Source organism: Protobothrops mucrosquamatus, unplaced genomic scaffold (assembly GCF_001527695.2).
Source record: "Protobothrops mucrosquamatus isolate PMUCROS unplaced genomic scaffold, P.Mucros_1.0 scaffold_209, whole genome shotgun sequence".
Classification (NCBI taxonomy): Eukaryota; Metazoa; Chordata; class Lepidosauria; order Squamata; family Viperidae; genus Protobothrops; species Protobothrops mucrosquamatus.
In genome coordinates, this window is record NW_015386285.1 from 473,078 (window position 1) to 497,513 (window position 24,436).

The window sequence follows — 24,436 nt, forward strand, 5'->3', positions numbered from 1 at the left end:
GAAACTGCTCATGACTTGGGCTTTGGAAGTAGCTGTTTTGATGAAGAAATCGGAGACCTACGCGCCCTTGTTCTCTCTCCCCTCCTTCCATAAGTTTTGCAAAGGACTTCTGGCAAACAGTAAGTTTTTACTTTCCTAATTTAAAAAGAGATCAGCGAAAGGCGTGCAGGCTTTCTTGTGAATCTGCTGTTAGAAAACTAGCAGAGATCTTGCGTTTTATATTTTATTTTAATACTAACAGTCATTGCTAAAAGATAAACAGATTGTATCATTCTGATGGATAATAAAACCGCCTTAATTCCACCCAAAATGCAGCTCTCTTGGAAGATGTTAACATTTGTCTCCAAGCATGCAACAGCCTTCATGCTTTGTCATCCTCTCTCCCGGAAGATTTACTCCAGAGGTATTTAGCCCATTAATATTTTGCAAATCCGTTGTTCTGTTGAGATTTTGTGCAAGTACCTGCATGATTTCCTTCTGGGATGTTTTCACTGTTTTGTGGCACAGGTGTGTTGACGTATGCCGCGTCCAGCTGGTCCACAGTGCTGCTCGGATAAGACAAGCATTTGGAAAACTCTTAAAGTCTATTCCTTTGGATGTCATACTAAGGTAAGTGAGTGAGTTGTACTAGGTATAAATTCTTACAATCTGTGTGTGGAAAAAGAAGATCAAGTGACGTATTGTAGTCAGATACTTTCAATTATAATCTTAAAATCAGTTGCATGCTGGCTGGGGAATTCTGGGAGTTGAAGTCCACCCATTTAAAAAAGTTGCCAAGATTGAGAAACACTGCCCTAGATCAGGGGTAGGCAACCTTGGCTCTTTTATGACTCGTGGACTTCAGCTCCCAGAATTCCTGGCCCAGCATGGCTCAGCTTGGAAACCTCTCCCTTCCCCTCAGCGTGGCTGGCTCAGGAATTCTGGGAGTTGAAGTCCACGAGTCATAAAAGAGCCAAAGTTGCCTACCCCTGCCCTAGATCCTTTCCCAATCCATGGTAAGAATTTGATGGATTGGGAGATACATTCTTCAAGATGTGAGGGGTCTGATGGACTGCGCAGTGGGTCCAGAGTTCTTTTCATACCCTTTCTGCATGCCAAGTGGTAGGTCACATTGTGTGTAAATAATGTGATGCCCTTGTAAAAGCAGAGTGCCATTTTTGCGCTGAGGAAGGGTTTTACCTTTACAAGACAACAGCTGGGAGGAAGTGTTGGGTCTGTATTTGCCTCCCAAGTTCTCACTTGGTGGGTTGTTTTTTTTCTTGTAATTTTTGATAGCAACCACCACCACACAGAAATACAGGAAATCTCCCTGGCCATCCGAGGCCATATGAGCAAAGCTCCAAGCAATACATTTCACCCACAAGACTTTTCTGATATCATCAGTTTCATCCTGTATGGAAGTTCTCACCGAACAGGGTAAGAAGCATGTGTGAACTTCAAAGCTACCCCCCCCCCCAAAAGTACATTATTTGGTGGGGTGGAAGAACAAGGAAAAATGGGTCTGTTGCAAGAGGTAGTCAGTCACTGGAAAATTATGTATGATATACTGTATTTTAAATAACTCCGCCTCTGCGAGAGGCTTTGCTTATGGCTACAGGACAGAGGAGAGAAATTGACACCCTGAGACAGTGGTGGCGAACCTATGGCACGGGTGCCAGAGGCGGCACTCAGAGCCCTCTCTGTGGGCATGTGCACCGTCGCCCCAATCCTAGGCCTTCAGCTGGGTTTTATAAAACCTTTTTGCTTTAGGCCTCCCCTGCCGTGTGCAAAAAAAAAGGTTCAATCAATCAGTCAATTTCAGCTTCTTGCGGGAAAAAAAAGATCATGCAAAGTTAGAATTGATTGATTGAACTTTTTAGTCCCACCCAGTCTGCCGTTACCACCACAGCCTCGCCCACCCAATGGGCCACCCCCAGCCAATGGGCCACACCCAGCCAATGGGCCACACCCACCCGGCACCCGACGATGCATAAGTGGGTTTTGGGTTGCAGTTTGGGCACTCGGTCTCTAAAAGGTTCGCCATCACTGCCCTGAGACATACAGATAAGATAGAATGAAAAAACTGTAATTTTATTTGATATTAAATCTCAATACAGCCACTGTTGTCGGAATACAGCCACAATTACTGTAAATAACATTCCTCTCTTCATCCAAATGAAATGTTCAATTACATCGTTGCTAACATTTGCTCATTCTGCCTTAATGATAATCCGTTTTGTTTCAGGAAAGAGAGCTGGCTAGAAAGGTTATTTTATAGTTGCCAAAGATTGGATAAACACGACCAATCAAGTATTCCACGCAATTTATTGAAAACAGAGGCTGTACTTTGGCAATGGGCTATTTGGGAAGCAGCCCAATTTACTGTCCTTTCAAAGTTAAGAACACCCCTCGGCAGAGCTCAGGACACGTTCCAGACTATTGAAGGTAACCGGCAAAAATTTACAGTATACATTTTCAGAATTTTACCTTGGATAACTAGAAATTTTTAAAACATGCTCATACAGTAGGCATGCGTGTTTCCCAAAAATTGAAATAATGTGCTTATTTTTTAAAATATAAACTTGCCTTAACTTAAAATGTGTAATGTACAGTTGCATTTTAAAAAAGCATTCTGTTTAGCATGTTACTGAAATTTACAAAAACATTTCATTGAGCTAATTTTCTAGACGACCAAAGCACAGCATATATACATAAAATTCCTATGCATTCTCCTCTAGTTATAGAAAATAAAAAATCCCTTTCTAGTGGGACGGCAAATCAGACGTAAGATTGCAGCCTTGGTTTTGTACAAATAAATTAATACAAAATATACTCATCGGAGCTTTGTGAGGGGCGCTCATTTCTGGAATTTTCCTAGCTAGTTACACCCTTACCTCTATTACTTTCCTATGTGAGATAAAATCCATAATTACGAATCCATGGACAACTTTTGTAAACTTGTATATAAAGTGAATCTTAAGCATAAGGAGGTCTGTGCGTTCAGTATGATCCCATTCAAAATGCTCAGTGTGGTAATGTGGCCTCTTTTTTGCAATGAAGTAATCACTTTTTTCAAGTTTGGGTCAAAAGGGTTAGACCAGGGGTAGGCAACCTTGGCTCTTTTATGACTCGTGGACTTCAACTCCCAGAATTCCTGAGCCAGCGTGGCTCAGCTTGGAAACCTCTCTTTCCCCTCAGCATGGCTGGCTCAGGAATTCTGGGAGTTGAAGTCCACGAGTCATAAAAGAGCCAAGGTTGCCTACCCCTGGGTTAGACTGATGCATTGTACCATGATCTCTTCTGAATGGGTGCTTCCAGGTATCATTAGAAGCCTTGCAGCTCACACGTTAAATCCGGATCAAGATGTCAGCCAGTGGACTACAGCTGACAACGATGAAGGTCACGGCAGCAACCAGTTGCGGCTGGTTCTGCTCCTTCAGTACTTGGAGAACTTGGAGAAGCTGATGTATAATGCTTATGAAGGGTGCGCCAATGCTCTTACGTCCCCACCAAAGGTAACTCCAATCCCCCCTCCCTCTCCTACTTATGCGGTAGCCTTAAAACATCAGTTTGCTTTAATAAGGGAGCAGACCAGATCAGCTGTTGATTGGGGTTATCTTCATAGTTCAAAGCTCCTTCTGAAGATAGACACTGCACAGTGATGCTACATGGTGCAATGCAAACTTGCTTTCCATTTATTTAGCCGTAGTTAGTTTGTTTGTTTGTTTGTTTTTTATTTTACAATGGATAGGCTAGCCCAGGGATAGGCAACCTTGGCTCTTTTATGACTTGTGGACTTCAACTCCCAGAATTCTTGAGTCAGCATGGCTGGTTCAGGAATTCTGGGAGTTGAAGTCCACAAGTCATAAAAGAGCCAAGGTGGCCTACCCCTGGGCTAGACATAAGGCAGACCTTTCCGTTGTACGTCTGTGAGTAAATCAACAGTGAGTGAGATTTCTCCCTCTCCATTTATGAAGGTAATCAGGACCTTCTTCTATACGAATCGTCAGACTTGCCAAGATTGGTTGACTCGCATTCGACTTTCCATCATGCGTGTTGGGTTATTGGCTGGACAGCCCGCTGTCACCGTCCGTCATGGCTTTGATTTGCTGACAGAAATGAAGACTAATAATATATCTCAGGTACAACACTTCTTCCGAGCAAAATATTTTCATAGTCTTCTGAATAAATCACTGCTTAAGCCAAACGCTGCTGGTTTACTTATGTCTTATGCTCTCTTTATGCTGTAAAGTGCTATTGCTATTGGTTTCTGGATTTTTGCCATCCTTTATAGCAGGGGTAGTCAACCTTGGCTCTTTTATGACTCGTGGACTTCAACTCCCAGAATTCCTGAGCCAGCATGGCTCAGCTTGGAAACCTCTCCCTTCCCCTCAGCATGGCTGGCTCAGGAATTCTGGGAGTTGAAGTCCACGAGTCATAAAAGAGCCAAGGTTGACTACCCCTGCTTTATAGGAATGAAAAGGGCTCTGGGTTGGGATAACCGGGTATAAATTGAACTAACCATTTTTGACCTCTTTGCTATCAGGGAAGCGAATTAGAAGTAACTATCATGATGGTGGTTGAAGCCCTCTGTGAACTTCATTGCCCAGAAGCCATTCAAGGGATAGCTGTCTGGTCTTCAGCTATAGTTGGGAAAAACCTCACCTGGATTAATTCTGTAGCTCAGCAGGCTGAAGGACGGTGAGTGGTCTATACAACAATGCTGGACGAATGTACCAAGTTTTGCCCTCTTTTATGTTTAGACCATCCACACAAGGAAGGGAAATCAGGTGGCATCATCATGTGGGTGAAGGCCTCCTTATGGATGTAGTGTCCCAGTGGCTTGTAGGAGTCCAGCTATCGGGGTGTATACATTTCCAGAGCATCCGTATAACCTAGTAGATCTGAGACTGGTGCTCAGCCTCTTTTGAAGAACTGTTTTAAGCTGTAGCATGGTTTGTTTGATGGGTGTCATTTATTCTCATCATCGGCTACGGCTATTTTGGTTATGTGGCCACCAGAATTGCCGGCGGATGAGGTGTAGAGTTTTTAAATATCCAAAGTGCCCAGCCTGTTTTACGTCATGGCTGTGTTTGAGAGCATTAAGGCAGAGGGATTCAGGCAGATACAGTCCCCCCCCCCCCTGTAAGCCAAACCATCCCTGCATGTTAGGGAGGTTTGGTTATCTTTGAACCATTGATTGGTGAGGAGCTCTTGTTTTATTTTCTTCACCCCAGGGTCATCAGGATTAGGGACCCTGCAAGGTGGCAGTTTGTGGACTGGAGATAATTGCCTCATTAACCTCTTCACGTTGGCTTTTGTACTGGGGCAATCTTGATAGCGCATCAGCTAGGAAGTTTTTTTTCCTCCCGGCTGCTAACATTGGATGTTCTTGCTTTGACAGTATCATAAATACCAATTTGGAGTAGATCCAGTACATTGCTTTCCAAATTTGGTAACTTTAAGACTTGTGGACTTCAATTCCCAGAATTCTGGGAGTTGAACTCACAAGTCTTTACCAAGTTAGGAGACCCCTGATTTAGAAGGTAAGGGGTGGTGGGAAGGCAGAAGCTTGTAGCCTTTTTCTGAATGGGAGAATAGAGATGAGAACAGGATGATGGGTTCACTTTATCCTGTTCTCACCTTTGAATTTGATTTAAGCCATCAAATTCAAAGGTGAATTGGCAGGCTAAATCTGCACTTCTGGCCTGCTCATTGCCAAGCTACACGGGGGGCTTTTCTGCCCAGTGAGGAGCATTCTGTTATGGGATGGATTAAAGCAGCATAAGTAGTCCTGGGAAGTTTTGCTAACTCCTAAAACTGACCTTCTTGAAGGTTTGAAAAGGCGGCGGTTGAATACCAGGAACATCTCTCGGCCATGACGGGGGTGGACTGTTGCGTCGCCGGTTTCGATAAAGCCGTCCTCAAGTTGGCTAATTTGAACAGTGGCAATAATGCCAGCCCGAAACACTCCCTAAATGGTGCGTATTCATTTTTTTGGAGAGACCGTGTTTGTTTAAGTCAGTTCCTTAAAGTCTGTGACAGCCGTGGCTTGGCAGCATAGAATAAAGGGCGTGTCTCCCTGTGTGTATGTAAATGAAGAGGCCAGTGGTGGCGAACCTACGGCACGCGTGCCAGAGGTGGCACTCAGAGCCCTCTCTGTGGGCACGCGTGCCATGCCCCGGAGATGGCAACCATCCTCTTCAACCAGCCTCCCGCTAACTCACCAAGGTCGCACGTGGCCGGATGCATCCCAGCACCCATGCGCTCGCTGGTCTCTGTGTGTGGGGGCCAATGGTGTCAGGCAGCAGCCACCCCGGCCCCTGCCTCGCCTTACCCTGCGACAATGGCACCCCTGCCTCGCCTCGCCTTGCCTCACCTTACCCTGCAGGACGAGCCTCCTGCCCACTGCCTCACCCACCAAAGTCCCCCTGGGTCTCCCCAACCTTGCCCAGCCCCCACAGGTGTCCCTCCCCAGGAGCAACATCAAGTTGGCCACGCCCACCCATCTGCCATGACCACTGTAGCCATGCCCACCCAGCAGGCCACGCCCACCCGGCACCGGACGATACGTAAGTGGTTTTGGGTTGCAGTTTGGGCACTCGGTCTCTAAAAGGTTCGCCATCACTGGAATAGGCACATAAGCCTAAAAAAGAAAAGCAGACTGCATGTTCCCTGGGCAAATGGAACAAGTGGGAGTATAAGGTTGGCACCATTGACTTGGTAGGAGCCTATTTTGGGGATAGTTCACCATGAGAAGTAACGGTGCAACCTCTTTTTGGCAAGGGGGGGAAAAATTGGCCATGCCATTTTCTGTACCTGTGCCCAAGAGACTAATATATTGCGTTGACCAAAAAGCAGCACGGGTGACAGTCTTGCAGGCAGGAAAAGAAAACTCTTTCCAAAAAAAGTCCACACTAGATGGGCACCTCTAGTCTAGCTTTCATCCCAAGAAATGAATCCCAAGGTGTATGTCCAGAAATAAAACGTTGTTTTATTTTTTCAAATATTGTGCTTTACGTTTGTTGAGGGCACTAACAGTAGACTTCGGCTTCCGCAGGAGATTCGCGGAAGATGGTGCTGACTAAGTCGGGGGACTCTTCCCCTGAAGTCATCAATTACCTGGGGAACAAAGCTTGCGAGTGTTACATTTCCATCGCCGACTGGTCTGCAGTGCAGGAGTGGCAGAACGCAGTGCACGACTTGAAAAAGAACAGCAGCAGCGGCTCCGTGAATTTAAAAGCAGACTTCAACTACATCAAGTAAGTTCTGCTGGCTTGTCAGCTGTGTCTTTGCCGCAAGGAAGTCTTTGAGGCAACAAGGTGCGCTTGGGACTAGCTCACCTGTGCGACGGATAAAAGGAAACCAAGAGGAGAGGATAACTTGAGGTTTCCCTGGAGAGGACAGCCTTCTGATTTTGAACTGTAGTAGTTCTGCGCCCGGCAAGTTATATTTGGTTCTGCCTCCCGGTTCTCTATTACTAGCAAGATTTTTTTTTTTTAAAGAAGTAGGCTAGCTTCCCAGACAGAGGTTTAAGGAGATAAGCAGTGTCCTGCTAAGTCACACCTCTGCCCCATCTAGTCTAGCAGTCTGTTCTCAACAGTGGTCCACCAACTGCACAAGGAAGCCCATTAACCTCTCAGAAGATGGCCTTCAGAGACAGGCCCATAGTCACTGATCGCCAGGTGTTAATCCAACATAGCAGTTCCTTTTTGGCCCATCTAAACTGCTTTTCTTGAATATATGTCTCTTGAATATATGACTCGTCGCTCCCATGTAACACCGCTGCTGCGCGAGCTGCATTGGCTGCCGGTGGCCTTCCGGGTGCGCTTCAAGGTGCTGACCATCATCTTTAAAGCGCTCCATGGCATCGGACCCGGATATCTCCGAGACCGCCTCCTGCCGCAGATTACCCCCCACCGACCTGTACGCTCTCACAGAGTGGGTCTCCTCAGGGTACCATCGGCCAGACAGTGCCGGCTGGCGACCCCAAGGGGGAGGGCCTTCTCTGTGGGAGCTCCCACCCTCTGGAATGAACTACCCCCAGAGATCAGGGTGATCCCTGATCTCCCTTCCTTCCGCCGCGCCCTTAAGACATGGTTATTCCAGCTTGCGGGACTGGCCTAGGGGAAAACTTTTAGAGGGGGTTTTAATTATAATTNGCATGTACATAATGAAGCCAAAAACTGAATCCTCCCACCCCCAAATCACCCGTAACAAAGCATAACTCACTCCTTCATTTCACAGTCATCAATCACGTTCTCCAATTAGTTTGAAGTGTGAACTGTCCCTCCCGTAACTCCTCTGATTACAGCTGACCTTGGCAATTCTGCACTGAAATATTGTTGTGGTTAATTATCTTACTTTCCCACCTGCTATTCTAACATTGTCTAACTTTAACTCTAGAAGTGATATGCAGGCTAAATAAAACATGTTTGCTTCTTCATATATGGCAAGCAATAACATCCGATGTTAGCAGTCTTGACACTTGGCTCATTCTTGTGACCTTGCCAAAACAGATCTAACTAATTATATTTTAGGATAGTCATTGCCCTCTGGTGTAAAATTCTGAAGGGTCGGCTGAAAGGAACAGATGAAGCCAAAGAGAAAAGCAAAGGGCAAAATCCATTATTTTCCCTCTCTGATCTTTTCCTAACACGTAGAAATTCAACCAATCAATTAATATTGCCCCACTCCCTAATAGTAGCCTGTCAGGAAGAGAGAGAGAGATCAGTCTTTGGTAGAGTTGGAAGTGACTATGGCCGAAATAAAGCCGAAAGTTGTTTGTTGCCGAGCTCCATTAAGAAATGGGTTTGATTTTGTCGCAGGTCACTGAGCAGCTTCGGAACAGGAGAACTTGCGGAGTGTACAGAACAACTGGAGCTGCTTCCTGGAGAAGACATCAACCTGCTTATTGGAGGGGCCAAGGAAAAAATAGGTACTCCAAATTAAAGATTATCTTGACTCAACGGGGGTTCAGCTTAATTCTCACACCCATCCGCCGGTGGTGACTATTGTGAGATTAAAAAAAGCCAACCTGAAGTCAATGAACATTAGCAACTCTTTAATATCTGCCGACGCTCGTTGTAGATATGAAGAAGCTGCTTCCAAACGTGTTGTCTCCCGACCCCAGAGAACTTCAGAAAGCCATTGAGGTTCAGCTCTTGAGAAGCTCCGTCTGTCTGGCCACCGCTGTAGGCTACATCGACCAGGACCAGAAATGGCAGCCCATGACAGAGTGAGCCCGGCGTGGTGATTGGAGGGTCAGGATAGGCTTTATATGCCTTTATGGAAGGCTAGCAGCTCGAATAATTCTTGGATGTGCCTCTTGGTTGTTGTTTTTTAGGAACTTGACCAAGTATTTGAAGCAGACGTCCCGCATTGCTCTTGGGCCTTTACGGCTGTCCACCTTGACCGTTTCTCAGTCTTTGCCAGTCCTCAGCACTCTGCAGCTGTACTGTTCGTCCGCTTTGGAAAACACCGTTTCGAGCCGGCTGTCCTCCGAGGTACATGTCTTGGCCTCCTGAAGGGCAGGACCGGGACATCAGATATGGATGGGTGCTCTTGCTTGTAGCCTGGCCCTGGCCAAGTGTGTGAATTTAGAAACTCTTTTGACCTTAAAAAGACCTCATGATAACGATGGAGAACAAAGTCCATACCGAGCAAAATGCTTTTGAGAAGAACCACCCTAGGCTTCCAATATTAACGCGCATCAATTAGGTTTACGGGGTGAAGATCCAAGTCCTGTTATGTAGTTGCAGATAAATGTTACTTTGGTGCTTTTTGTGTGTCTGTGTGTCTGAGGGTATTTCATAACCAATCTTGCAGTTTTTTTAAAAAAAATTCATTTAAAGATCTGTATGGTTGACCATCTTAAACAATTCTGGGCAAGTCACAATAACAATAAAACTCTACGACTCTTAACTCTAAAACATAATCATAAAACAATAAAAAATATAATTACCACAATACCAAAAGTCAGCTGGCATCAGCACTGACCTTCCATTATGGTATTATCAAACACCTATGATTAATGAAGAGATGTGTGGACTGAGGCATATAGCACATACTTTAATAATGTGTCCAAGACCTGCGTAGGAGTGTTTCTATTAAAAGCTGGAAGAAAAGGCTCCTTCCAGCCCCCTCAATTACTCCTCTGTCTTTTACAGGATTGCCTGATTCCCTTGTTCAGCGAAGCCTTGCGTTCATGTAAGCAACACGATGTAAGGCCGTGGATGCACGCTTTAAGATACACCATGTTCCAAAATCAGTTGCTGGAGAAACTGAAAGGTATAGACGCTGAACACACGTGCATTTTGATAAGGAGATCCTAGAATTCTCCCTCTGATAAAAGTGTAGCAGTTGTATTAATCTGCAGTTGGTTTCACAGAAGCCCATCCTATTATCTCACGAATGTCTCTGCTCTGTTTGTATCAGTTATTCCTGGGAGAATCTAAAGCTATTTCCCCTATACTACAGTTAAACAGATTGCAAAATCTCTCGAGCTGATTTTTCTGCCTTAAAGTTTAAAAAGAAGGAAAGAGTTATTTCATCAGGATGAGTTACCCTTCAAGTTTAAGAGGACCTAGAAGTTGAGATCGTACTTTCAAATAAAGGGGAACGTTATTTAGATCCAGTGCTTGGTAATATTATTCAAGAAAAGAGATTAGATATCTTTAATCAGAATAGAGCTGGAAGGGACCTTGGAGTCTAACTACCTGCTCAAGCAGGAGAGCTTATATCATTGCAGACAAGTGACTGTCCAGTCTCTTCCTAAAAACCTCCAGGGATGAAGCACCCACAACTTCTGGTGGCAAGCTGTTCCACTGCTTAATTGTCCTCACTGTTAGGAGGTTTCTCCTTAGTTCCAGGTTGCTTCTCTCCTCGACTAGTTTCCATCCATTGTTTCTTGTCTTGCCTTCTGGTGCTTTGGAAACTAAGTTGACTCCCTCTTCTTTGGGGCAGCCCCTCTTCTTTGTAATTTGTTACACATCTGATTCTTTTAGTTCACCCCTTTTCGACTTCTGTGTTTTCAGAGCAGAATATTCCAGTTAAAAGCCATTTGATGGAACTGGGGCTGACCGCCGCCAAATTTGCTAGGAAACGTGGGAACGTGGCCCTGGCAACGCGACTGCTTGCTCAGTGTAGCGAAATTCAGCCAGGGAAAACCACCACAGCTCAGGATTTAGTCCACCACTTTAAGAAGCAGCCGGCACCGATTCAGATGGACGAAAAATGGGGTCCTGAGCTTGAAATAGAAAAGACCAAACTGTTATACACAGCCGGTAAGTGCCGCTTGTGTAATTTTCTCCAAAAAAACCCCCAACAAATAACTTTTCAGTACTAGTCATGTTTTCCTTGATTAATTAAATTTATATGTTGCCCATCTCGCTATCTGAAGTGACTGTGGATTTATCTGGCTTTAATGAAATTTTCAGATCACGCACAACTTGAGAAATTAACCTATGTCTAATTTTCCACATGGGACTCAGATTAAGATGAAAAGTTAAAATTGAGTATATCTAAATTCACGACAAGAGCCAGGTTGGCGTAGTGGTGAAGGCACCAGGAGACTTGAGTTCTAGGGCCGCCTTAGGCACAAAGCCAGCTGGGCCAGACACTTTCTCTCAACCCTAGGAAGGAAGCAATGGGAAACCATTTCAGGAAAAAAAAAAACTCGCCAAGAAAACTGCCGGGACTTATCCAGGCAGTCCCTTGGGAAGGGGAAAAAAAAAATTATGGCAGCTCTTGCTGCGTCAGTAGAATACTAAATGGGGATTTTAAACTTTTTAAGATGACCCTTTCTCAAATTCTCTGCCGTCTCCCACTTTTTAAAGTGGAAAAGTGGCAAGACATTTTGGGAAACACATCTGTATCCGGTGTTCTGGGTTAATGCAGTGAATGTTAACAGTTTTTTTCGCTTTTAACAGAGATGCTTTATATCTGTCCCTTTGCCCCCCCTCTCCCCCCCGTGGATTGTTAAGGCCACCTTCATCTCTGAAATACGCAGAGCTGAAATGCCAGATTCTCGTTCTTCCAATCGTGCCCCTAAAACGGCCTCCCCTGTTTTTCAGGCCAGTCCACCCACGCCATGGAGATGCTGAGCTCCTGTGCCATATGCTTCTGCAAATCTGCCAAAGCCGAAAGCGCTGTGGCCAAGTCCATCCTTACCTTAGCCAAGTGGATCCAAGCCGAGTGGAAGGAAATTTCAGGACAGTTGAAACAAGTGTACCGAGCGAGGCAGCAACAGAATCTCGCTGGCCTTTCCATGCTGTCCAGAAACATCTACACCTTGATTGACCTGCCATCTGTTAATTCCATGGAGGAGGAGTATCCGAGGATCGAAAGCGAATCCACAGGTAAAAAAAAAACCCCAAACAGAGTTGGGTTTTGTTTTTTGCTTTGTCTACATAGCAGGTGGTTGATGGACCAATAGCAGATCCCACCTCACCTGTTGCACACCCTGTTTTTATTCTCCCCATCTTTTTACCATCATTTTAATCATAATTTATATTTTTATTTCCATCTATCCATCGATCTATATTTATCTGTCTGTCTGTCTGCCTATCCATCCATCCATCTATCTATCTATCTATCTATCTATCTATCTATCTATCTATCTATCTATCTATCTATCAATCATCTATCTATCTATCTATCTATCTATCTATCTATCTATCTATCTATCTATCTATCTATCTATCTATCTATCTATCTATCTACCCACCCATCTCTCTCTCTCTCTCTCTCTTTCTCTCTCTCTCTCTCTCTCTCTCTCTCTCTCTCTCTCTCTCTCTCTCTCTCTCTCTCTCTCTCTCTCTCTCTCTCTCTCTCTCTCTCTCTCTCTCTCTCTCTCTCTCTCTCTCTCTCTCTCTCTCTCTCTCTCTCTCTCTCTCTCTCTCTTCTTTCTTTCTTTCTTTCTTTCTTTCTTTCTTTCTTCTTCCTTTGTATAGTTTTATTTTTTTTTAACCTTGAAAGCCACCCAGAGTCACCCAGGTGAGATGGACGGCAGACAAATCTAATAAGTAAATAGACTTTTGATAGTCTGGCATCCTGCCATTCACCTGAGATCTTTATTCTCTCTGCTTGTTAAAATTAAACACAGTGAAAGGAGGACCGCTGGCCCTTTTTTTTTTTTTTTTTTTTTGAGATAACCACACCATGCTTTGTTCTCTTTCTCCAGTAAACATCGGTGTTGGAGAACCTGATTTCATTTTGGGGCAGCTGTATCGTCTCTCTTCCGCCCAGGCTCCTGAAGTAGCGAAATCATGGGCAGCTCTAGCTAGCTGGGCTTACAGATGGGGCCGAAAGGTGGTTGACAATGCCAGGTAAATCCATTTTTTTAAATTGACCTGGGCTGTGACTACGTTCTCAAGTTAATAACTTTCTGTAAATGGATTTCAAGCAGAATCATTATAAACCTGCCTTGTTTAACTTATGAGCCTCTGTTGCAGAGTCAGTTTAAATCATGAAAGGGTATATCCTGTCGTTTCCAGAAGGAGGACGTCATCATGAAACAAAACAGATTGATTTTCTTAATCGCAGATATAAAATACAGCTTCCAGGAAGTCTAAGTTGAATCTTGTTGTATAGGTTGAACTGTAGCTTTTCATAAGTGGTTTGCTACAGGCAGGCTTAACATAAAACTCATCGCTGTCAGATCTTTTTTAATTCCAAAAATAACATATACTGGTTCTATCGTCTTTAACTTTCCAAATATTTCTCTTGCGTTTTAAGAACTCGAAAGAACCACAGTAAATCCTGATTGCTTTGTGGCTCTAAAAGTTTTTATTTTCAGCTGCTAGCTTTTATGGGGCAGGGGGAGATAATTGAATAAGCAGACTGAACAGTAGGCTATCTGAAAAAAATATTCATTCTGGCAAAGCTTTGTTAGCACCACCCAAATAACTTAACTTTTGGAAAAAAATTATTTGATGTTACAGTCAAGGAGGTGTGCGCTTGCTGCCAAGGGAAAAATCTGAGGTTCAGAGCCTACTTCCAGAAAACATTATTGAGGAAGACAGAGAGAAAATCTACAACATTCTTGGCCAGGCCGTCTGCCGCCCTGCTGGGATTCAGGTAAGTCTAAAACTTGCAGGTGAATAATGGCTGAAAAGTCAGACACAGGTAGTCCTCAACTGAGCCCAACCTTTACAGCTGTTAAGTGAGTTTTGCCCCATTTTACGACTTTTTCCTGCCACGTTTGTTAGGTGGATCACTGTAGTTAAATTGGTAACACGCTTTTTAAGTGAATTTGGCTTCCCTGTTGACTTTGCTTGTCAGAAGGTCGCAAGAGATAATGATGATGATGATAATAATAATAATAATAATAATAATAATAATAATAATAATAATAATAATAATAATAATAATAATAATAATAATAATAATAATAGTTGGAAGGGAACTTGGAGATCATCTAGTTCAACCCCCTGCTCAGGCAGGAAACCCTACACCATTTCGGACAAATGGCTGTCCAGTCTCTTCTTAAAAACTTCCAGCGTTGGAGCATTCACAACTTCTGGAGGCAGGTTGTTCCACTGGTTAATTGTTCTAACTGTCAGGTGACCGTGAGACATGGCATCCATCATAAATGTGAATCAGTTGCCAAGCATCTGCATGTCAATCACGTGGCTGTGGAGATGCTACAACGGTCGTACGTGCGAAAAACAGTCATAAGTCACTTTCCCCAGTGATTTTATATATATAGTGGTCACTAAATGAACTGTTGTAAGCCGAGGACGGTCTGTACTGTCTTTGGTTACAGAATTAGAGTTGATTAACGGTTTTATACGAATCTGCTAAATATGAATCTAAAGGCCAATGTCACTAGATCACTAGAGCATGGGTATTTCTTTATATAATAATAATTTTGAGGGCCATGCTGTCTTCTACAATCAAAGAGGAGCAAGATATGGGACTTAAAGCAATGAAAATGCAAACAATGCCACTTTGATATAAATCAACGAACGGCATGAGCTTGCCTAAAACCGGCTGGCTTAAAAAGACCCTTGACTGAAATAGGATGAAAATTAGGCTTGGCCTGTTTTATTTTGCCAACTGGTGACCTGCTTTGGTGTTATCCTGGGGTAACCTTTACATTTAAATTCCCCTTTAGGATGAGGACATCACCCTTCAGATTGCAGAGAGTGAAGACAGCGAGGAAGACGACATGGTTGACGTGATCTGGCGCCAGTTGTTGACCAGTTGCCCCTGGCTCTTGGACCTGGAAGAGAATTCAACCGAGGGACTCATCAAAGTGTGGAGAAAAGTGGTAGACAGGATTTTCAGCCTTTATAAGCTTTCCTGTAGCGCCTATTTCACTTTCCTGAAACTGAATGCCGGCCAGGTAAGGCAATTTATGCGTTTTGATCCGTTTGCAAAAGCAGCTGTTAAGCCACGGAGGTTTGCTAAAGGAGCTGTCCTCTCAGCAGAGTTTGTTTCCTCTTTTGGTTAATAGGTCCCTCTTGATGAAGACGATCCCAGACTGCACCTCAGGAATATTTCAGAACAGAGCACGGATGATGTCATTGTAATGGCCACCTTGAGGTTGCTGAGGTTGCTTGTGAAACACGCTGGGGAACTGAGGCAGTATCTTGAGCACGGACTGGAAACGACTCCTACGGCTCCATGGCGAGGTAGGGACATTTTTAGTAGTTCAGAATTTGATTCTCGTAGTCTTCAAGCTGTTTTAGAGAAATAAAGCCAGCTTGAGTTAATAGGCTACAATTGATTGATTGTAATTATCCCATGCTGGTTATATTTGCATTTCATGGGGCTAAAGTTTGATCATGGTAGACCTGGTAAAAATACACCTTTCCTCCCCCTCTTAAGTAACTTAAAGAATTCTATTCATTTATTAAATGTATATGCTGCTCATCTCACTTCTGAGCAAGTACTGAATTGAGTATTTTCTTTTGTGACATGGTGGGATACTTCACAAATGTGTGTCCGTTTCTTACCCTGAAGACATGGAATCTTTTGTGCATTTGGAACTCAGAAAATATTTTCTTGACAGGGTGTGAAAATGTATGACAAATATAGAATATGAGTTAAGACAACATGGCTAAAAAGACCAGTGAATTTTACGATATATCAACGAATATATGTTGGCTGTATTCTGCATTCCTCTGAGTTCACTGCTTAAGAATTCTGCACAGGAGCGGCTTCTGCTGGGCAAGACAGCTATTTGCAGTAGCACTTTTAGCTAACAAACATTTTCACGCTTCAGCTGTAAGACAGTCAAGAATGGTGCCTGTGCTAATGAGAGATTATACCCATTAGTAGGTGATTCAGAGCAATAAGAGCAATAAGACTTAATTGCAGTTTTAGGTGGTCAAATGCAAAAACAACAGTTATATCTTTCGGTTGCAGCGTGCCACTTAAATTCTTTACGCTGTCTGCTTTTTGTCTTCATAAAGGCATAATTCCTCAACTCTTCTCACGGCTAAACCACCCGGAAGTGTACGTTCGACAGAGCATTTGCAACCTTCTCTGCCGAGTAGCACAAGACTCTCCTCACCTCATCCTGTACCCTGCAATTGTGGGCACCATTTCTCTTAGCAGTGAATCTCAAGCCTCAGGTATGTTTGATTCGGTATCTTTTGAAACGTTCCATTTCTCTAGGTCAGGGGTAGGCAACCTTGGCTCTTTTATGTTTCGTGCACTTCAACTCCCAGAATTCCTGAGCCAGCATGGGGGAAACTTTGGCTTCTTCATGACTCGTGGACTTCAACTCCCAGAATCCCTGAGCCAGCATGGCTCAGCTTGGAAACCTCTCCCTTTCCCCTCAGCATGGCTGGCTCAGGAATTCTGGGAGTTGAAGTCCACGAGTCATAAAAGAGTCAAGGTTGCCTACCCCTGCTCTAGGTCGTTTATTTTATGGCCAGGTTGCAAGTCCATGACGGTTGTATGTTGAGGACTAGCCGTATTGATATTCTATTGGAAAAATGGCATCACCCCTGTGGACGAACACTGATGCTGCTCCATCTTTGAATTCGACCCCCAGTTAACCAACTTTGTGGCTCTGATCCTCCATAGCTCGTCTTTATATAGGACCAATATTGCTGAGGTGGCCAATATGGGCTCAGGCTAGTCTGAGCATGTGTAGATAATCTAACCAAGTTAAGTTCTGGCAATCTTTGGCCGACTTTTGGATTTCTGCCTAGTGAGCCTAACCATCTTTTGAAAACCTAGGAAGCAAATTCCCTTCGGCAATTCCTACCTTTCTGGGCAACATTCAAGGGGAAGAACTGCTGGGCAGCGAGTGTGATGGGGCAAGTCCTCCAGCTTCTCAAGAGAGCCTAAAAGAGGAGGCCAAACTGGGCTTAAATGAAGATCAGGCGATGATGCAGGACTGCTACAGCAAAATTGTGGAGAAGCTGTCGGCTGCAAACCCCACCATGGTGTTGCAGGTATCGTTTTGCTGCTTGTGTTTAAGCTGGACCCTCCCTGTTTTAACAATCCTGGCTTAACACAAATGTTTAATGAAATTAATCTCCAATCAATCATTATTTTACAATTCTCAGTATATTGTGAGGTTATAAGTCTGGTTTGACCATTTTGATAACCACTCTTTTATTTGGGGTGTTGTGGTGTTGAAATAGAGCTGTGGATCTTTCTAAAATCTTTCTGAAAGACTAATAAATGGGAAAAAAGTGAATCCATCAGTATAAATAAATACTATGGTTAGGAAGGACTGTGCTGGGCTTTGAAAGCAAAAAGGTCCTTCAGAGCACATGTAGCTTGTCTCTGCAACTAAGGAGTTGCAGCCATATCTTCTCCTGAGATTGTACTGCTGTCCTCTGTTCCTATAGGGCAGGGGTAGGCAACCTTGGCTCTTTTATGACTCGTGGACTTCAACTCCCAGAATTCCTGAGCCAGCATGGAAGGAATCGGTGTTCTTTGTCTTTGGGGAAAAAAAGGAGCCTTGGGAAAACCCATTCCTGCCTTTGTACCATTAAAAGCAACTTTTGCGTCGATGTCAATTTAGGTTCAAATGCTCGTAGCCGAGCTGCGCCGAGTAACGGTTCTGTGGGACGAGCTTTGGCTGGGGGTCCTTCTGCAGCAACACATGTACGTCCTCAGACGGATTCAGCAACTGGAAGACGAAGTAAAGAGAGTCCAGAATAACAACACCTTACGCAAGTAAGCTTCCTCTCACAATGCACAAGATGATGTGCTGCCTCACGAAATGTCCTCTGAGAAATTAGTTGAATGGTTTCTCAAAGAACTTTTGGTTAAAAAAAAAAAGTCCATGTTTCATTCTTTTCCCTGAAAACAGGATGCTCTACTCTCCAAGTTCGCAGACAGGTTAACTGGAAACCACAGAGACATTAAACTCTTGAGAAAAAAAAGTTCATAGTCTCTTATCTTCTGCACTACCGGTAGTCCTCAACCTACGGCTTTAATTGAGCCCCAAATTACTGTTGTACATTGTGTTGGTCATTAAATGGGTCCTCACATGAGTGAGACTGTTACGACCTTTGTTGTGATCATTAAGGGAATCCACTATCCAAAATGGGCGTTTTTGCCAGAAACAAAAGTCTTAAATTATGATCACGGGAACACAGGATCATAAAGGTGGGCTAGTTGCTGAGCATTCAGAATTGTGAACACACAACCTTGGAGGGAGGGCCAAGCTATCAGAACTTTGAATCTGGGTCATAAGTGGTCCTGGGGAGATCCGTCGTGACGGTGAAAGATGGCTCAGTGACCAGTTGTAAGTTGAGGACTACGGTAAGTAGGAATTAAATTTCAGCCTGCCGTCAGATTTGTAATGGAATGCTAATAAAAATTGCACGATTTAGGGGGGGGAGAGGGAGAAATGGTGCTGATAATATCAGTGGTCTTCAGACGAGGAATAATTTCCCCTAACTGCTCTTGTTTCCCCCCCCCCTTTTTCTTTTAAGAGAGGAAAAAATAGCCATCATGCGTGAAAAACACACAGCCTTAATGAAACCCATCGTGTTTGCTCTGGAGCACGTGCAGAGCATCACGGCCGCACCGGCTGAGACACCCCACGAGAAGTGGTTTCAGGATAATTATGGGGAGGCCATCGAAAATGCCTTGGAAAAGCTGAAGAATCCTTCGAATCCTGCAAAGCCGGGAAGCAGCTGGATTCCTTTCAAAGAGGTTGGTTTTTTTTTTCCTGCTTATTTTGTTGAAGTACTAGGTGTGCGTTAGATATTTTACTAGGTGTGTGTCAGATAACGGGATGGGGGTACAATTGAGCATTGATGAATTCATTCTCATTTTGCAAAAGTTGGGGTTGCATCCCCTCTCCAAGTGAATTCTGATTTCCCAAGAAGGGGGTCTTGGAATGGTGACTACCTTGATCCATAGTTCCCAAGATAAAGCTTCAGAATGAACGAGACTCTCCCTCTAGAACAAGCCAAGGATTTTTTTAATGGTTCCTTTGTAGAACGTAGAGTTAATACATCAGTTGGCGTCGTTTGATATCCTGGATCTCCTTTTCTTTTCTTTTTCTTTTTAACTATTTATCTCCAAAGTTAAAATGTAAAATTGGGAAAGAAAGTTAAAACAAGCAAACGAATGCGAAACGTTGACAATAAAAATAAAAAAAAAACGTACAAAAAAATAACATAACGCACATTTCAACATTCAACTGGATTTTCTTTCTCTTTTTTCCCCCTTGAAAACATTTTGGTTAATTGTTCTGACTGTCAGGAAATTCCTCCTTAGTTCTAGGTTGCTTCTCTCCTTGGTTAGTTTCCATCTGTTGCTTCTCGTCCTGCCTTCAGGCGCTTTGGAGAATAGCTTGACTCCCTCTTCTTTGTGGCAGCCCCTGAGAGATTGGAACACTGCTATCATGTCCCCCCTGGTCCTTCTCTTCGTTAAACTAGACATACCCAATTCCAGCAACCGTTCCTTATATGTTTTAGCCTCCAGTCCCCTAATCATCTTGGTTGCTCTTCTCTGCATTCTTTCTAGAGTCTCAACATCTTTTTTCCATCTTGGTGACCAAAACTGGATGCAGTATTCCAAGTATGGCCTTACCAAGGCATGGTAGAGTGGTATTAACACTTCCTGTGATCTTGATTCTATCCCTCTGTTAATGCAGCCTAGCACTGTGTTGCCTTTTTGGGACCTTTTCTTAACTCTGTGTATATCAAAACAGGTGATGCTCAACCTTCAACAGAGAGCCCAGAAGCGGGCCAGCTACATTTTGCGCCTGGAGGAGATCAGCCCCTGGCTGGCTGCCATGACCAACACGGAGATCGCTCTCCCCGGAGAAGTGTCTGCCAGAGACACCGTCACCATTCACAGCGTAGGAAGCACCATCACCATTTTGCCAACCAAAACCAAACCGAAGAAGCTCCTGTTTCTGGGTTCCGATGGGAAAAATTACCCGTATCTTTTCAAAGGTAAGGCTTTCCAGCAATTCGGGCAGAATTGTTTGAGCGATGAGGTCGTGACTAGAAATGCCAGACTTCTCTCAGTCTATGTTACTCTCATTGGCCATTGGATCAGTTTAATTATTAAGATGGCAGATGCACATGCTTAGAGAACCCAGGGCCGCTTTGAGGAATCTGTGCAACTATCCAGCTCTTCAAACATGGCGACTTTAAGACTTGTGGACTTCAACTCCCAGAATTCCTCCTGGCTGAAGAATTCTGGGAGTTGAAGTCCACTACATTGAATAGAACAAGGGTCTTCAAACTTGGCGACTTTACGACCTGTGGACTTCAACTCCCAGAATTCCTCCTGGCTGAAGAATTCTGGGAGTTGAAGTCCACTACATTCAGTAGAACAAGGGTCTTCAAACTTGGCGACTTTAAGACCCGTGGACTTCAACTCCCAGAATTCCTCCTTGCTGAAGTATTCTGGGAGTTGAAGTCCACTACATTCAATAGAACAAGGGTCTTCAAACTTGGCGACTTTGAGACTTGTGGACTTCAACTCCCAAAATTCCTGGCTGAGGAATTCTGAGAGTTGAAGCCCACAAGTCTTAAAGTCACCAAGTGTGAAGGCCCCTGATCCAGCCAGTGGGCTTTGCAAGAACATTGACTGCATAAAGATACAGGTAGTTCTCCATTTAGGACCATTTTGTTTAGCGGTCGCTCAAAATTACAACAGTGTCGAAAAACACAACTAGTCCTTGCCCTTAAGACTGTTGCAGAATCCCGTAGTCGGGGGATTGCGATTTGGGTGCTTGGCAATCGCTTGAGTACCTGGCCCCAAACCCCAAGGGGGGGAGGCTGAGTTGGGAGCAAGGAAGGAATGTCCCACGTCACCCTCCTCGTCTGCTTTTTCCCCGCACAGGCCTTGAGGACTTGCATCTGGACGAACGGATCATGCAGTTCCTGTCAATCGTCAACACCATGTTTGCTACCATCAATCGCCAAGAGACGCCTCGTTTCCATGCCAGGCATTACTCGGTTACTCCCCTGGGAACAAGATCAGGCCTGATCCAGTGGGTGGATGGAGCCACACCTTTGTTTGGGCTTTACAAAAGGTGGCAGCAGCGCGAGGCGGCGTTGCAAGCACAGAAGGTAAACACAACGCGGGGGGCTCCCCGCTTTTGGAGACCCTACATTGTGGGGCATTCACATTCCATAAATGATTGCATCTAGGTGGGATCGCTTCAAACTTGGATCAGGTGGTTTTATTTTCCCTGAGGTTTGGGGGTTATTGTATTGATTTCCCATTCCTGTGCCAAAAAATCTTTTCTTTGGAGGGCTGAATTTCTTCCCCATTTAAAGCTGGAGATTTCAGGAGAGCCGGTGTACATAAAGCAGGAAGAGAAACCTGAGCTTCAAAAGCAGCCATTCCCCAACCTGATGCCCTCCAAAGCTCTCTTTGCAACTCCCATAATCCTTGCTGGCTGGAGGGCTCTGGGGAGTCTGATCTGGATGGTATTGGGCTGCAACATCCGTAAATACTTAGTCTAGTTCAGTGGTTCTCAACCTTTTTAATGCCGCGACCCCCAACCAGTCGTAAGTCAAGGACTAAACTGGTCGTACGTCGAGGACTAAACCGGTCGTAAGTCGAGGACTAAACCGGTCATAAGTTGAGGACCTTCCTTGCCCAGGAGCGGCGCGCATGCGTGGTTCCGCCCCCTGCGCCAGCCGAGGTGTAGCTGGCAAGCGGCAGAGATGGAGCAGGCCGACCACCAGCTGGCCCAGCTCAAGGGAGGTAAGGCACCCGCCGGAAAAGGGAAAAAAAAATGGCGGACAGCCTTGCTTGGTGACCCCCGTGAAATGGTCGATCAACCCCAAATGGGGTCCCAACCCATAGGTTGAGAACCACTGATCTAGTACTTCCTGATGGTATTAATCAGGTGAGGTTGGCCTCACCTGAGACCTTTGCTTTCTGTCCTTTTGGCTTTGAGCATCAGAGTTACAGGTAACTGTTGAAAAAAAACATCTTTAATACACCATTGGATCTTAGAAAGAAGTTGGGCAATCAGTAAGCAATTATTTATTTTGTGTGTACTTATACTAAGGAAAGATTGCATTCCCCACTCTTCTTAGCTTAGTAGTGTTTAGTAATCAATACGATATTATTTCTCCTTTATATAATAAAATGGATACAAGATGCATCAGCCGACAGACAAGCCACATAATCTTTACTTGAGAAGTGTTGTGTTTTCTTGTCCTATCTAGAATAATGTGCTTTGAAATGGGAATAGTAAAAAAGTAAATCCTTAAGATTCGTTATCCATCGTGCATCATTGGCTAGCTGGTAATGCGTAATATTACATTAAACGCGTGATACGATTATTCTGCTAATATTCTTTGGATTGAGCTGAGCTGGGCAAACCACCTTTAACAGGCTGTGTTTTTATGTGCAGGATTCTTACCAGGCCCCACAAAATCCAGGGATTGTGCCCAGACCCAGTGAACTCTACTACAGTAAAATTGGACCGGCCTTGAAAGCAGTTGGACTTAGCCTGGATGTCTCCCGTCGAGACTGGCCCCTAAATGTCATGAAGTCAGTTTTGGAAGAATTAATGGAAGCCACACCACCCAGTCTTCTAGCCAAAGAGCTTTGGTCCTCATGTGCCACGCCGGATGAATGGTGGAGAGTGACCCAGGTAGTACATTAAAATAGGGTTCCCCAACCCCTGGTCTGTGGACTGGTACCGGGCCGCGGCATGCCAGCAACCGGTTGGCACGCACAAGCAAAGCCCCATCCGCGGGATGCAGGCAGCACACAAAATCACGTCCCCCTCTGGTCCGTGGAAAAACCTTTCTCCACGTAACCGGTCCCTGGTGCCCAAAAGACTTTGGGTGTGCGTAGTGTAGTTAGATAAGATCGGTCCCCACTTTGACACTCTTTCTCAAGGCTCTGAAGATCTGGTTTTGCCAACAGGCCTGGAGAACCCAGAGTGGGATGAAGCCCTTCAAGTGGCTTATTTGACTTGATTGTTGTCCCTGGGGGCGGAGTGGGGAAGGTTATTGCTTTTTATTGTTTCTTTATATGAGATTTTTTTTATCTTTGTAAGCAGCCTGTAGTGTGAGTTAGGCAGCCATATATATTTTCTGAAATAAAAATGAAATAAATTTATCTGTACCACTCCACTTTTCATTTGGATTTGCTAGACCTCTTTTTTAAAAAAAATATCAGTCTTTTTCCAAAAAGGTTTCTCTGGCTTTATAAAGCCATAATCATCGGACATGATTTCAGAGTTATGTAATGACTCTGGAGGTCCATCAATTTTGATTGTTGACACTGGCCCTTCTACTAAACGCTTGTCCATATGTGCAGGAGGGGGAACTTGGAGGAGGATTCCATGTGCAGGTGTGACAATTCCCCAACCAGCTGTTAAACAAACCCTGGAAATGGAGAAACGGGCGCGCACACAATTCCCCCTGTCTTTATGACACACCCTAAAGACATGGTTACATTTGCTGGGAAGGCATTCTGCGCATGGCTTGGCATTGTTCCCTTGAGCAGTTTTCCTACTTAGAATGCACTTATGGAAGCCTTGGTGAGCAGGGGGCGGGGAAAGGCGATGGTGAGAAAATAGATTACTTATACAGTTTTAATTCCCCCCCCCTCTCCTCCCAAGTCATACGCACGATCAACTGCAGTGATGTCAATGGTGGGCTACATCATTGGCCTTGGAGACCGACATCTGGATAACGTGCTCATCGACATGACCACCGGGGAAGTCGTACACATTGATTACAACGTTTGCTTTGAAAAAGGGAAGAGCCTGCGTGTGCCTGAGAAAGTCCCCTTCCGGATGACCCAAAACATTGAAACGGCCTTCGGAGTGACAAAAGTGGAGGGGGTGTTCAGGCTTTCTTGTGAACAGGTAAGCTGGCAGGACGCGGGCTGAAACGGGAAGATGTTAAATCCTCGAGATCTTTTCTTTCTCTTTCATCAGGAGTCGTGATATTGCTTACGGCTAGTCCTCAAAACACAACTGATCACTTACCGACTGTTTGAAATTATGAAGGCTCCCCCCCCCCAAGATGTATTTATG

At 44.5% G+C, this 24,436-nt stretch overlaps 1 protein-coding gene across 1 annotated transcript in view; it reads left to right on the forward strand.

Annotated features, from left to right (window-relative positions):
* Positions 1 to 24,436, forward strand: part of SMG1 (SMG1 nonsense mediated mRNA decay associated PI3K related kinase) — a 64,942-nt gene that overhangs the window by 21,411 nt on the left and 19,095 nt on the right. Inside the window, exons 16-43 of the mRNA XM_015826421.1 lie at positions 1 to 119; positions 316 to 403; positions 508 to 609; positions 1,276 to 1,416; positions 2,225 to 2,424; positions 3,298 to 3,494; positions 3,957 to 4,121; positions 4,526 to 4,680; positions 5,815 to 5,960; positions 7,040 to 7,241; positions 8,808 to 8,917; positions 9,070 to 9,217; positions 9,326 to 9,485; positions 10,149 to 10,269; positions 11,016 to 11,264; positions 12,054 to 12,338; positions 13,163 to 13,307; positions 13,923 to 14,058; positions 15,098 to 15,328; positions 15,440 to 15,617; positions 16,401 to 16,562; positions 17,176 to 17,393; positions 17,972 to 18,126; positions 18,891 to 19,113; positions 20,120 to 20,366; positions 21,265 to 21,494; positions 22,796 to 23,038; positions 24,017 to 24,265. Of these exons, the coding sequence (XP_015681907.1) occupies positions 1 to 119; positions 316 to 403; positions 508 to 609; positions 1,276 to 1,416; positions 2,225 to 2,424; positions 3,298 to 3,494; positions 3,957 to 4,121; positions 4,526 to 4,680; positions 5,815 to 5,960; positions 7,040 to 7,241; positions 8,808 to 8,917; positions 9,070 to 9,217; positions 9,326 to 9,485; positions 10,149 to 10,269; positions 11,016 to 11,264; positions 12,054 to 12,338; positions 13,163 to 13,307; positions 13,923 to 14,058; positions 15,098 to 15,328; positions 15,440 to 15,617; positions 16,401 to 16,562; positions 17,176 to 17,393; positions 17,972 to 18,126; positions 18,891 to 19,113; positions 20,120 to 20,366; positions 21,265 to 21,494; positions 22,796 to 23,038; positions 24,017 to 24,265 (5,005 nt within the window). The remainder of the gene's footprint in view (positions 120 to 315; positions 404 to 507; positions 610 to 1,275; positions 1,417 to 2,224; positions 2,425 to 3,297; positions 3,495 to 3,956; positions 4,122 to 4,525; positions 4,681 to 5,814; positions 5,961 to 7,039; positions 7,242 to 8,807; positions 8,918 to 9,069; positions 9,218 to 9,325; positions 9,486 to 10,148; positions 10,270 to 11,015; positions 11,265 to 12,053; positions 12,339 to 13,162; positions 13,308 to 13,922; positions 14,059 to 15,097; positions 15,329 to 15,439; positions 15,618 to 16,400; positions 16,563 to 17,175; positions 17,394 to 17,971; positions 18,127 to 18,890; positions 19,114 to 20,119; positions 20,367 to 21,264; positions 21,495 to 22,795; positions 23,039 to 24,016; positions 24,266 to 24,436) is intronic.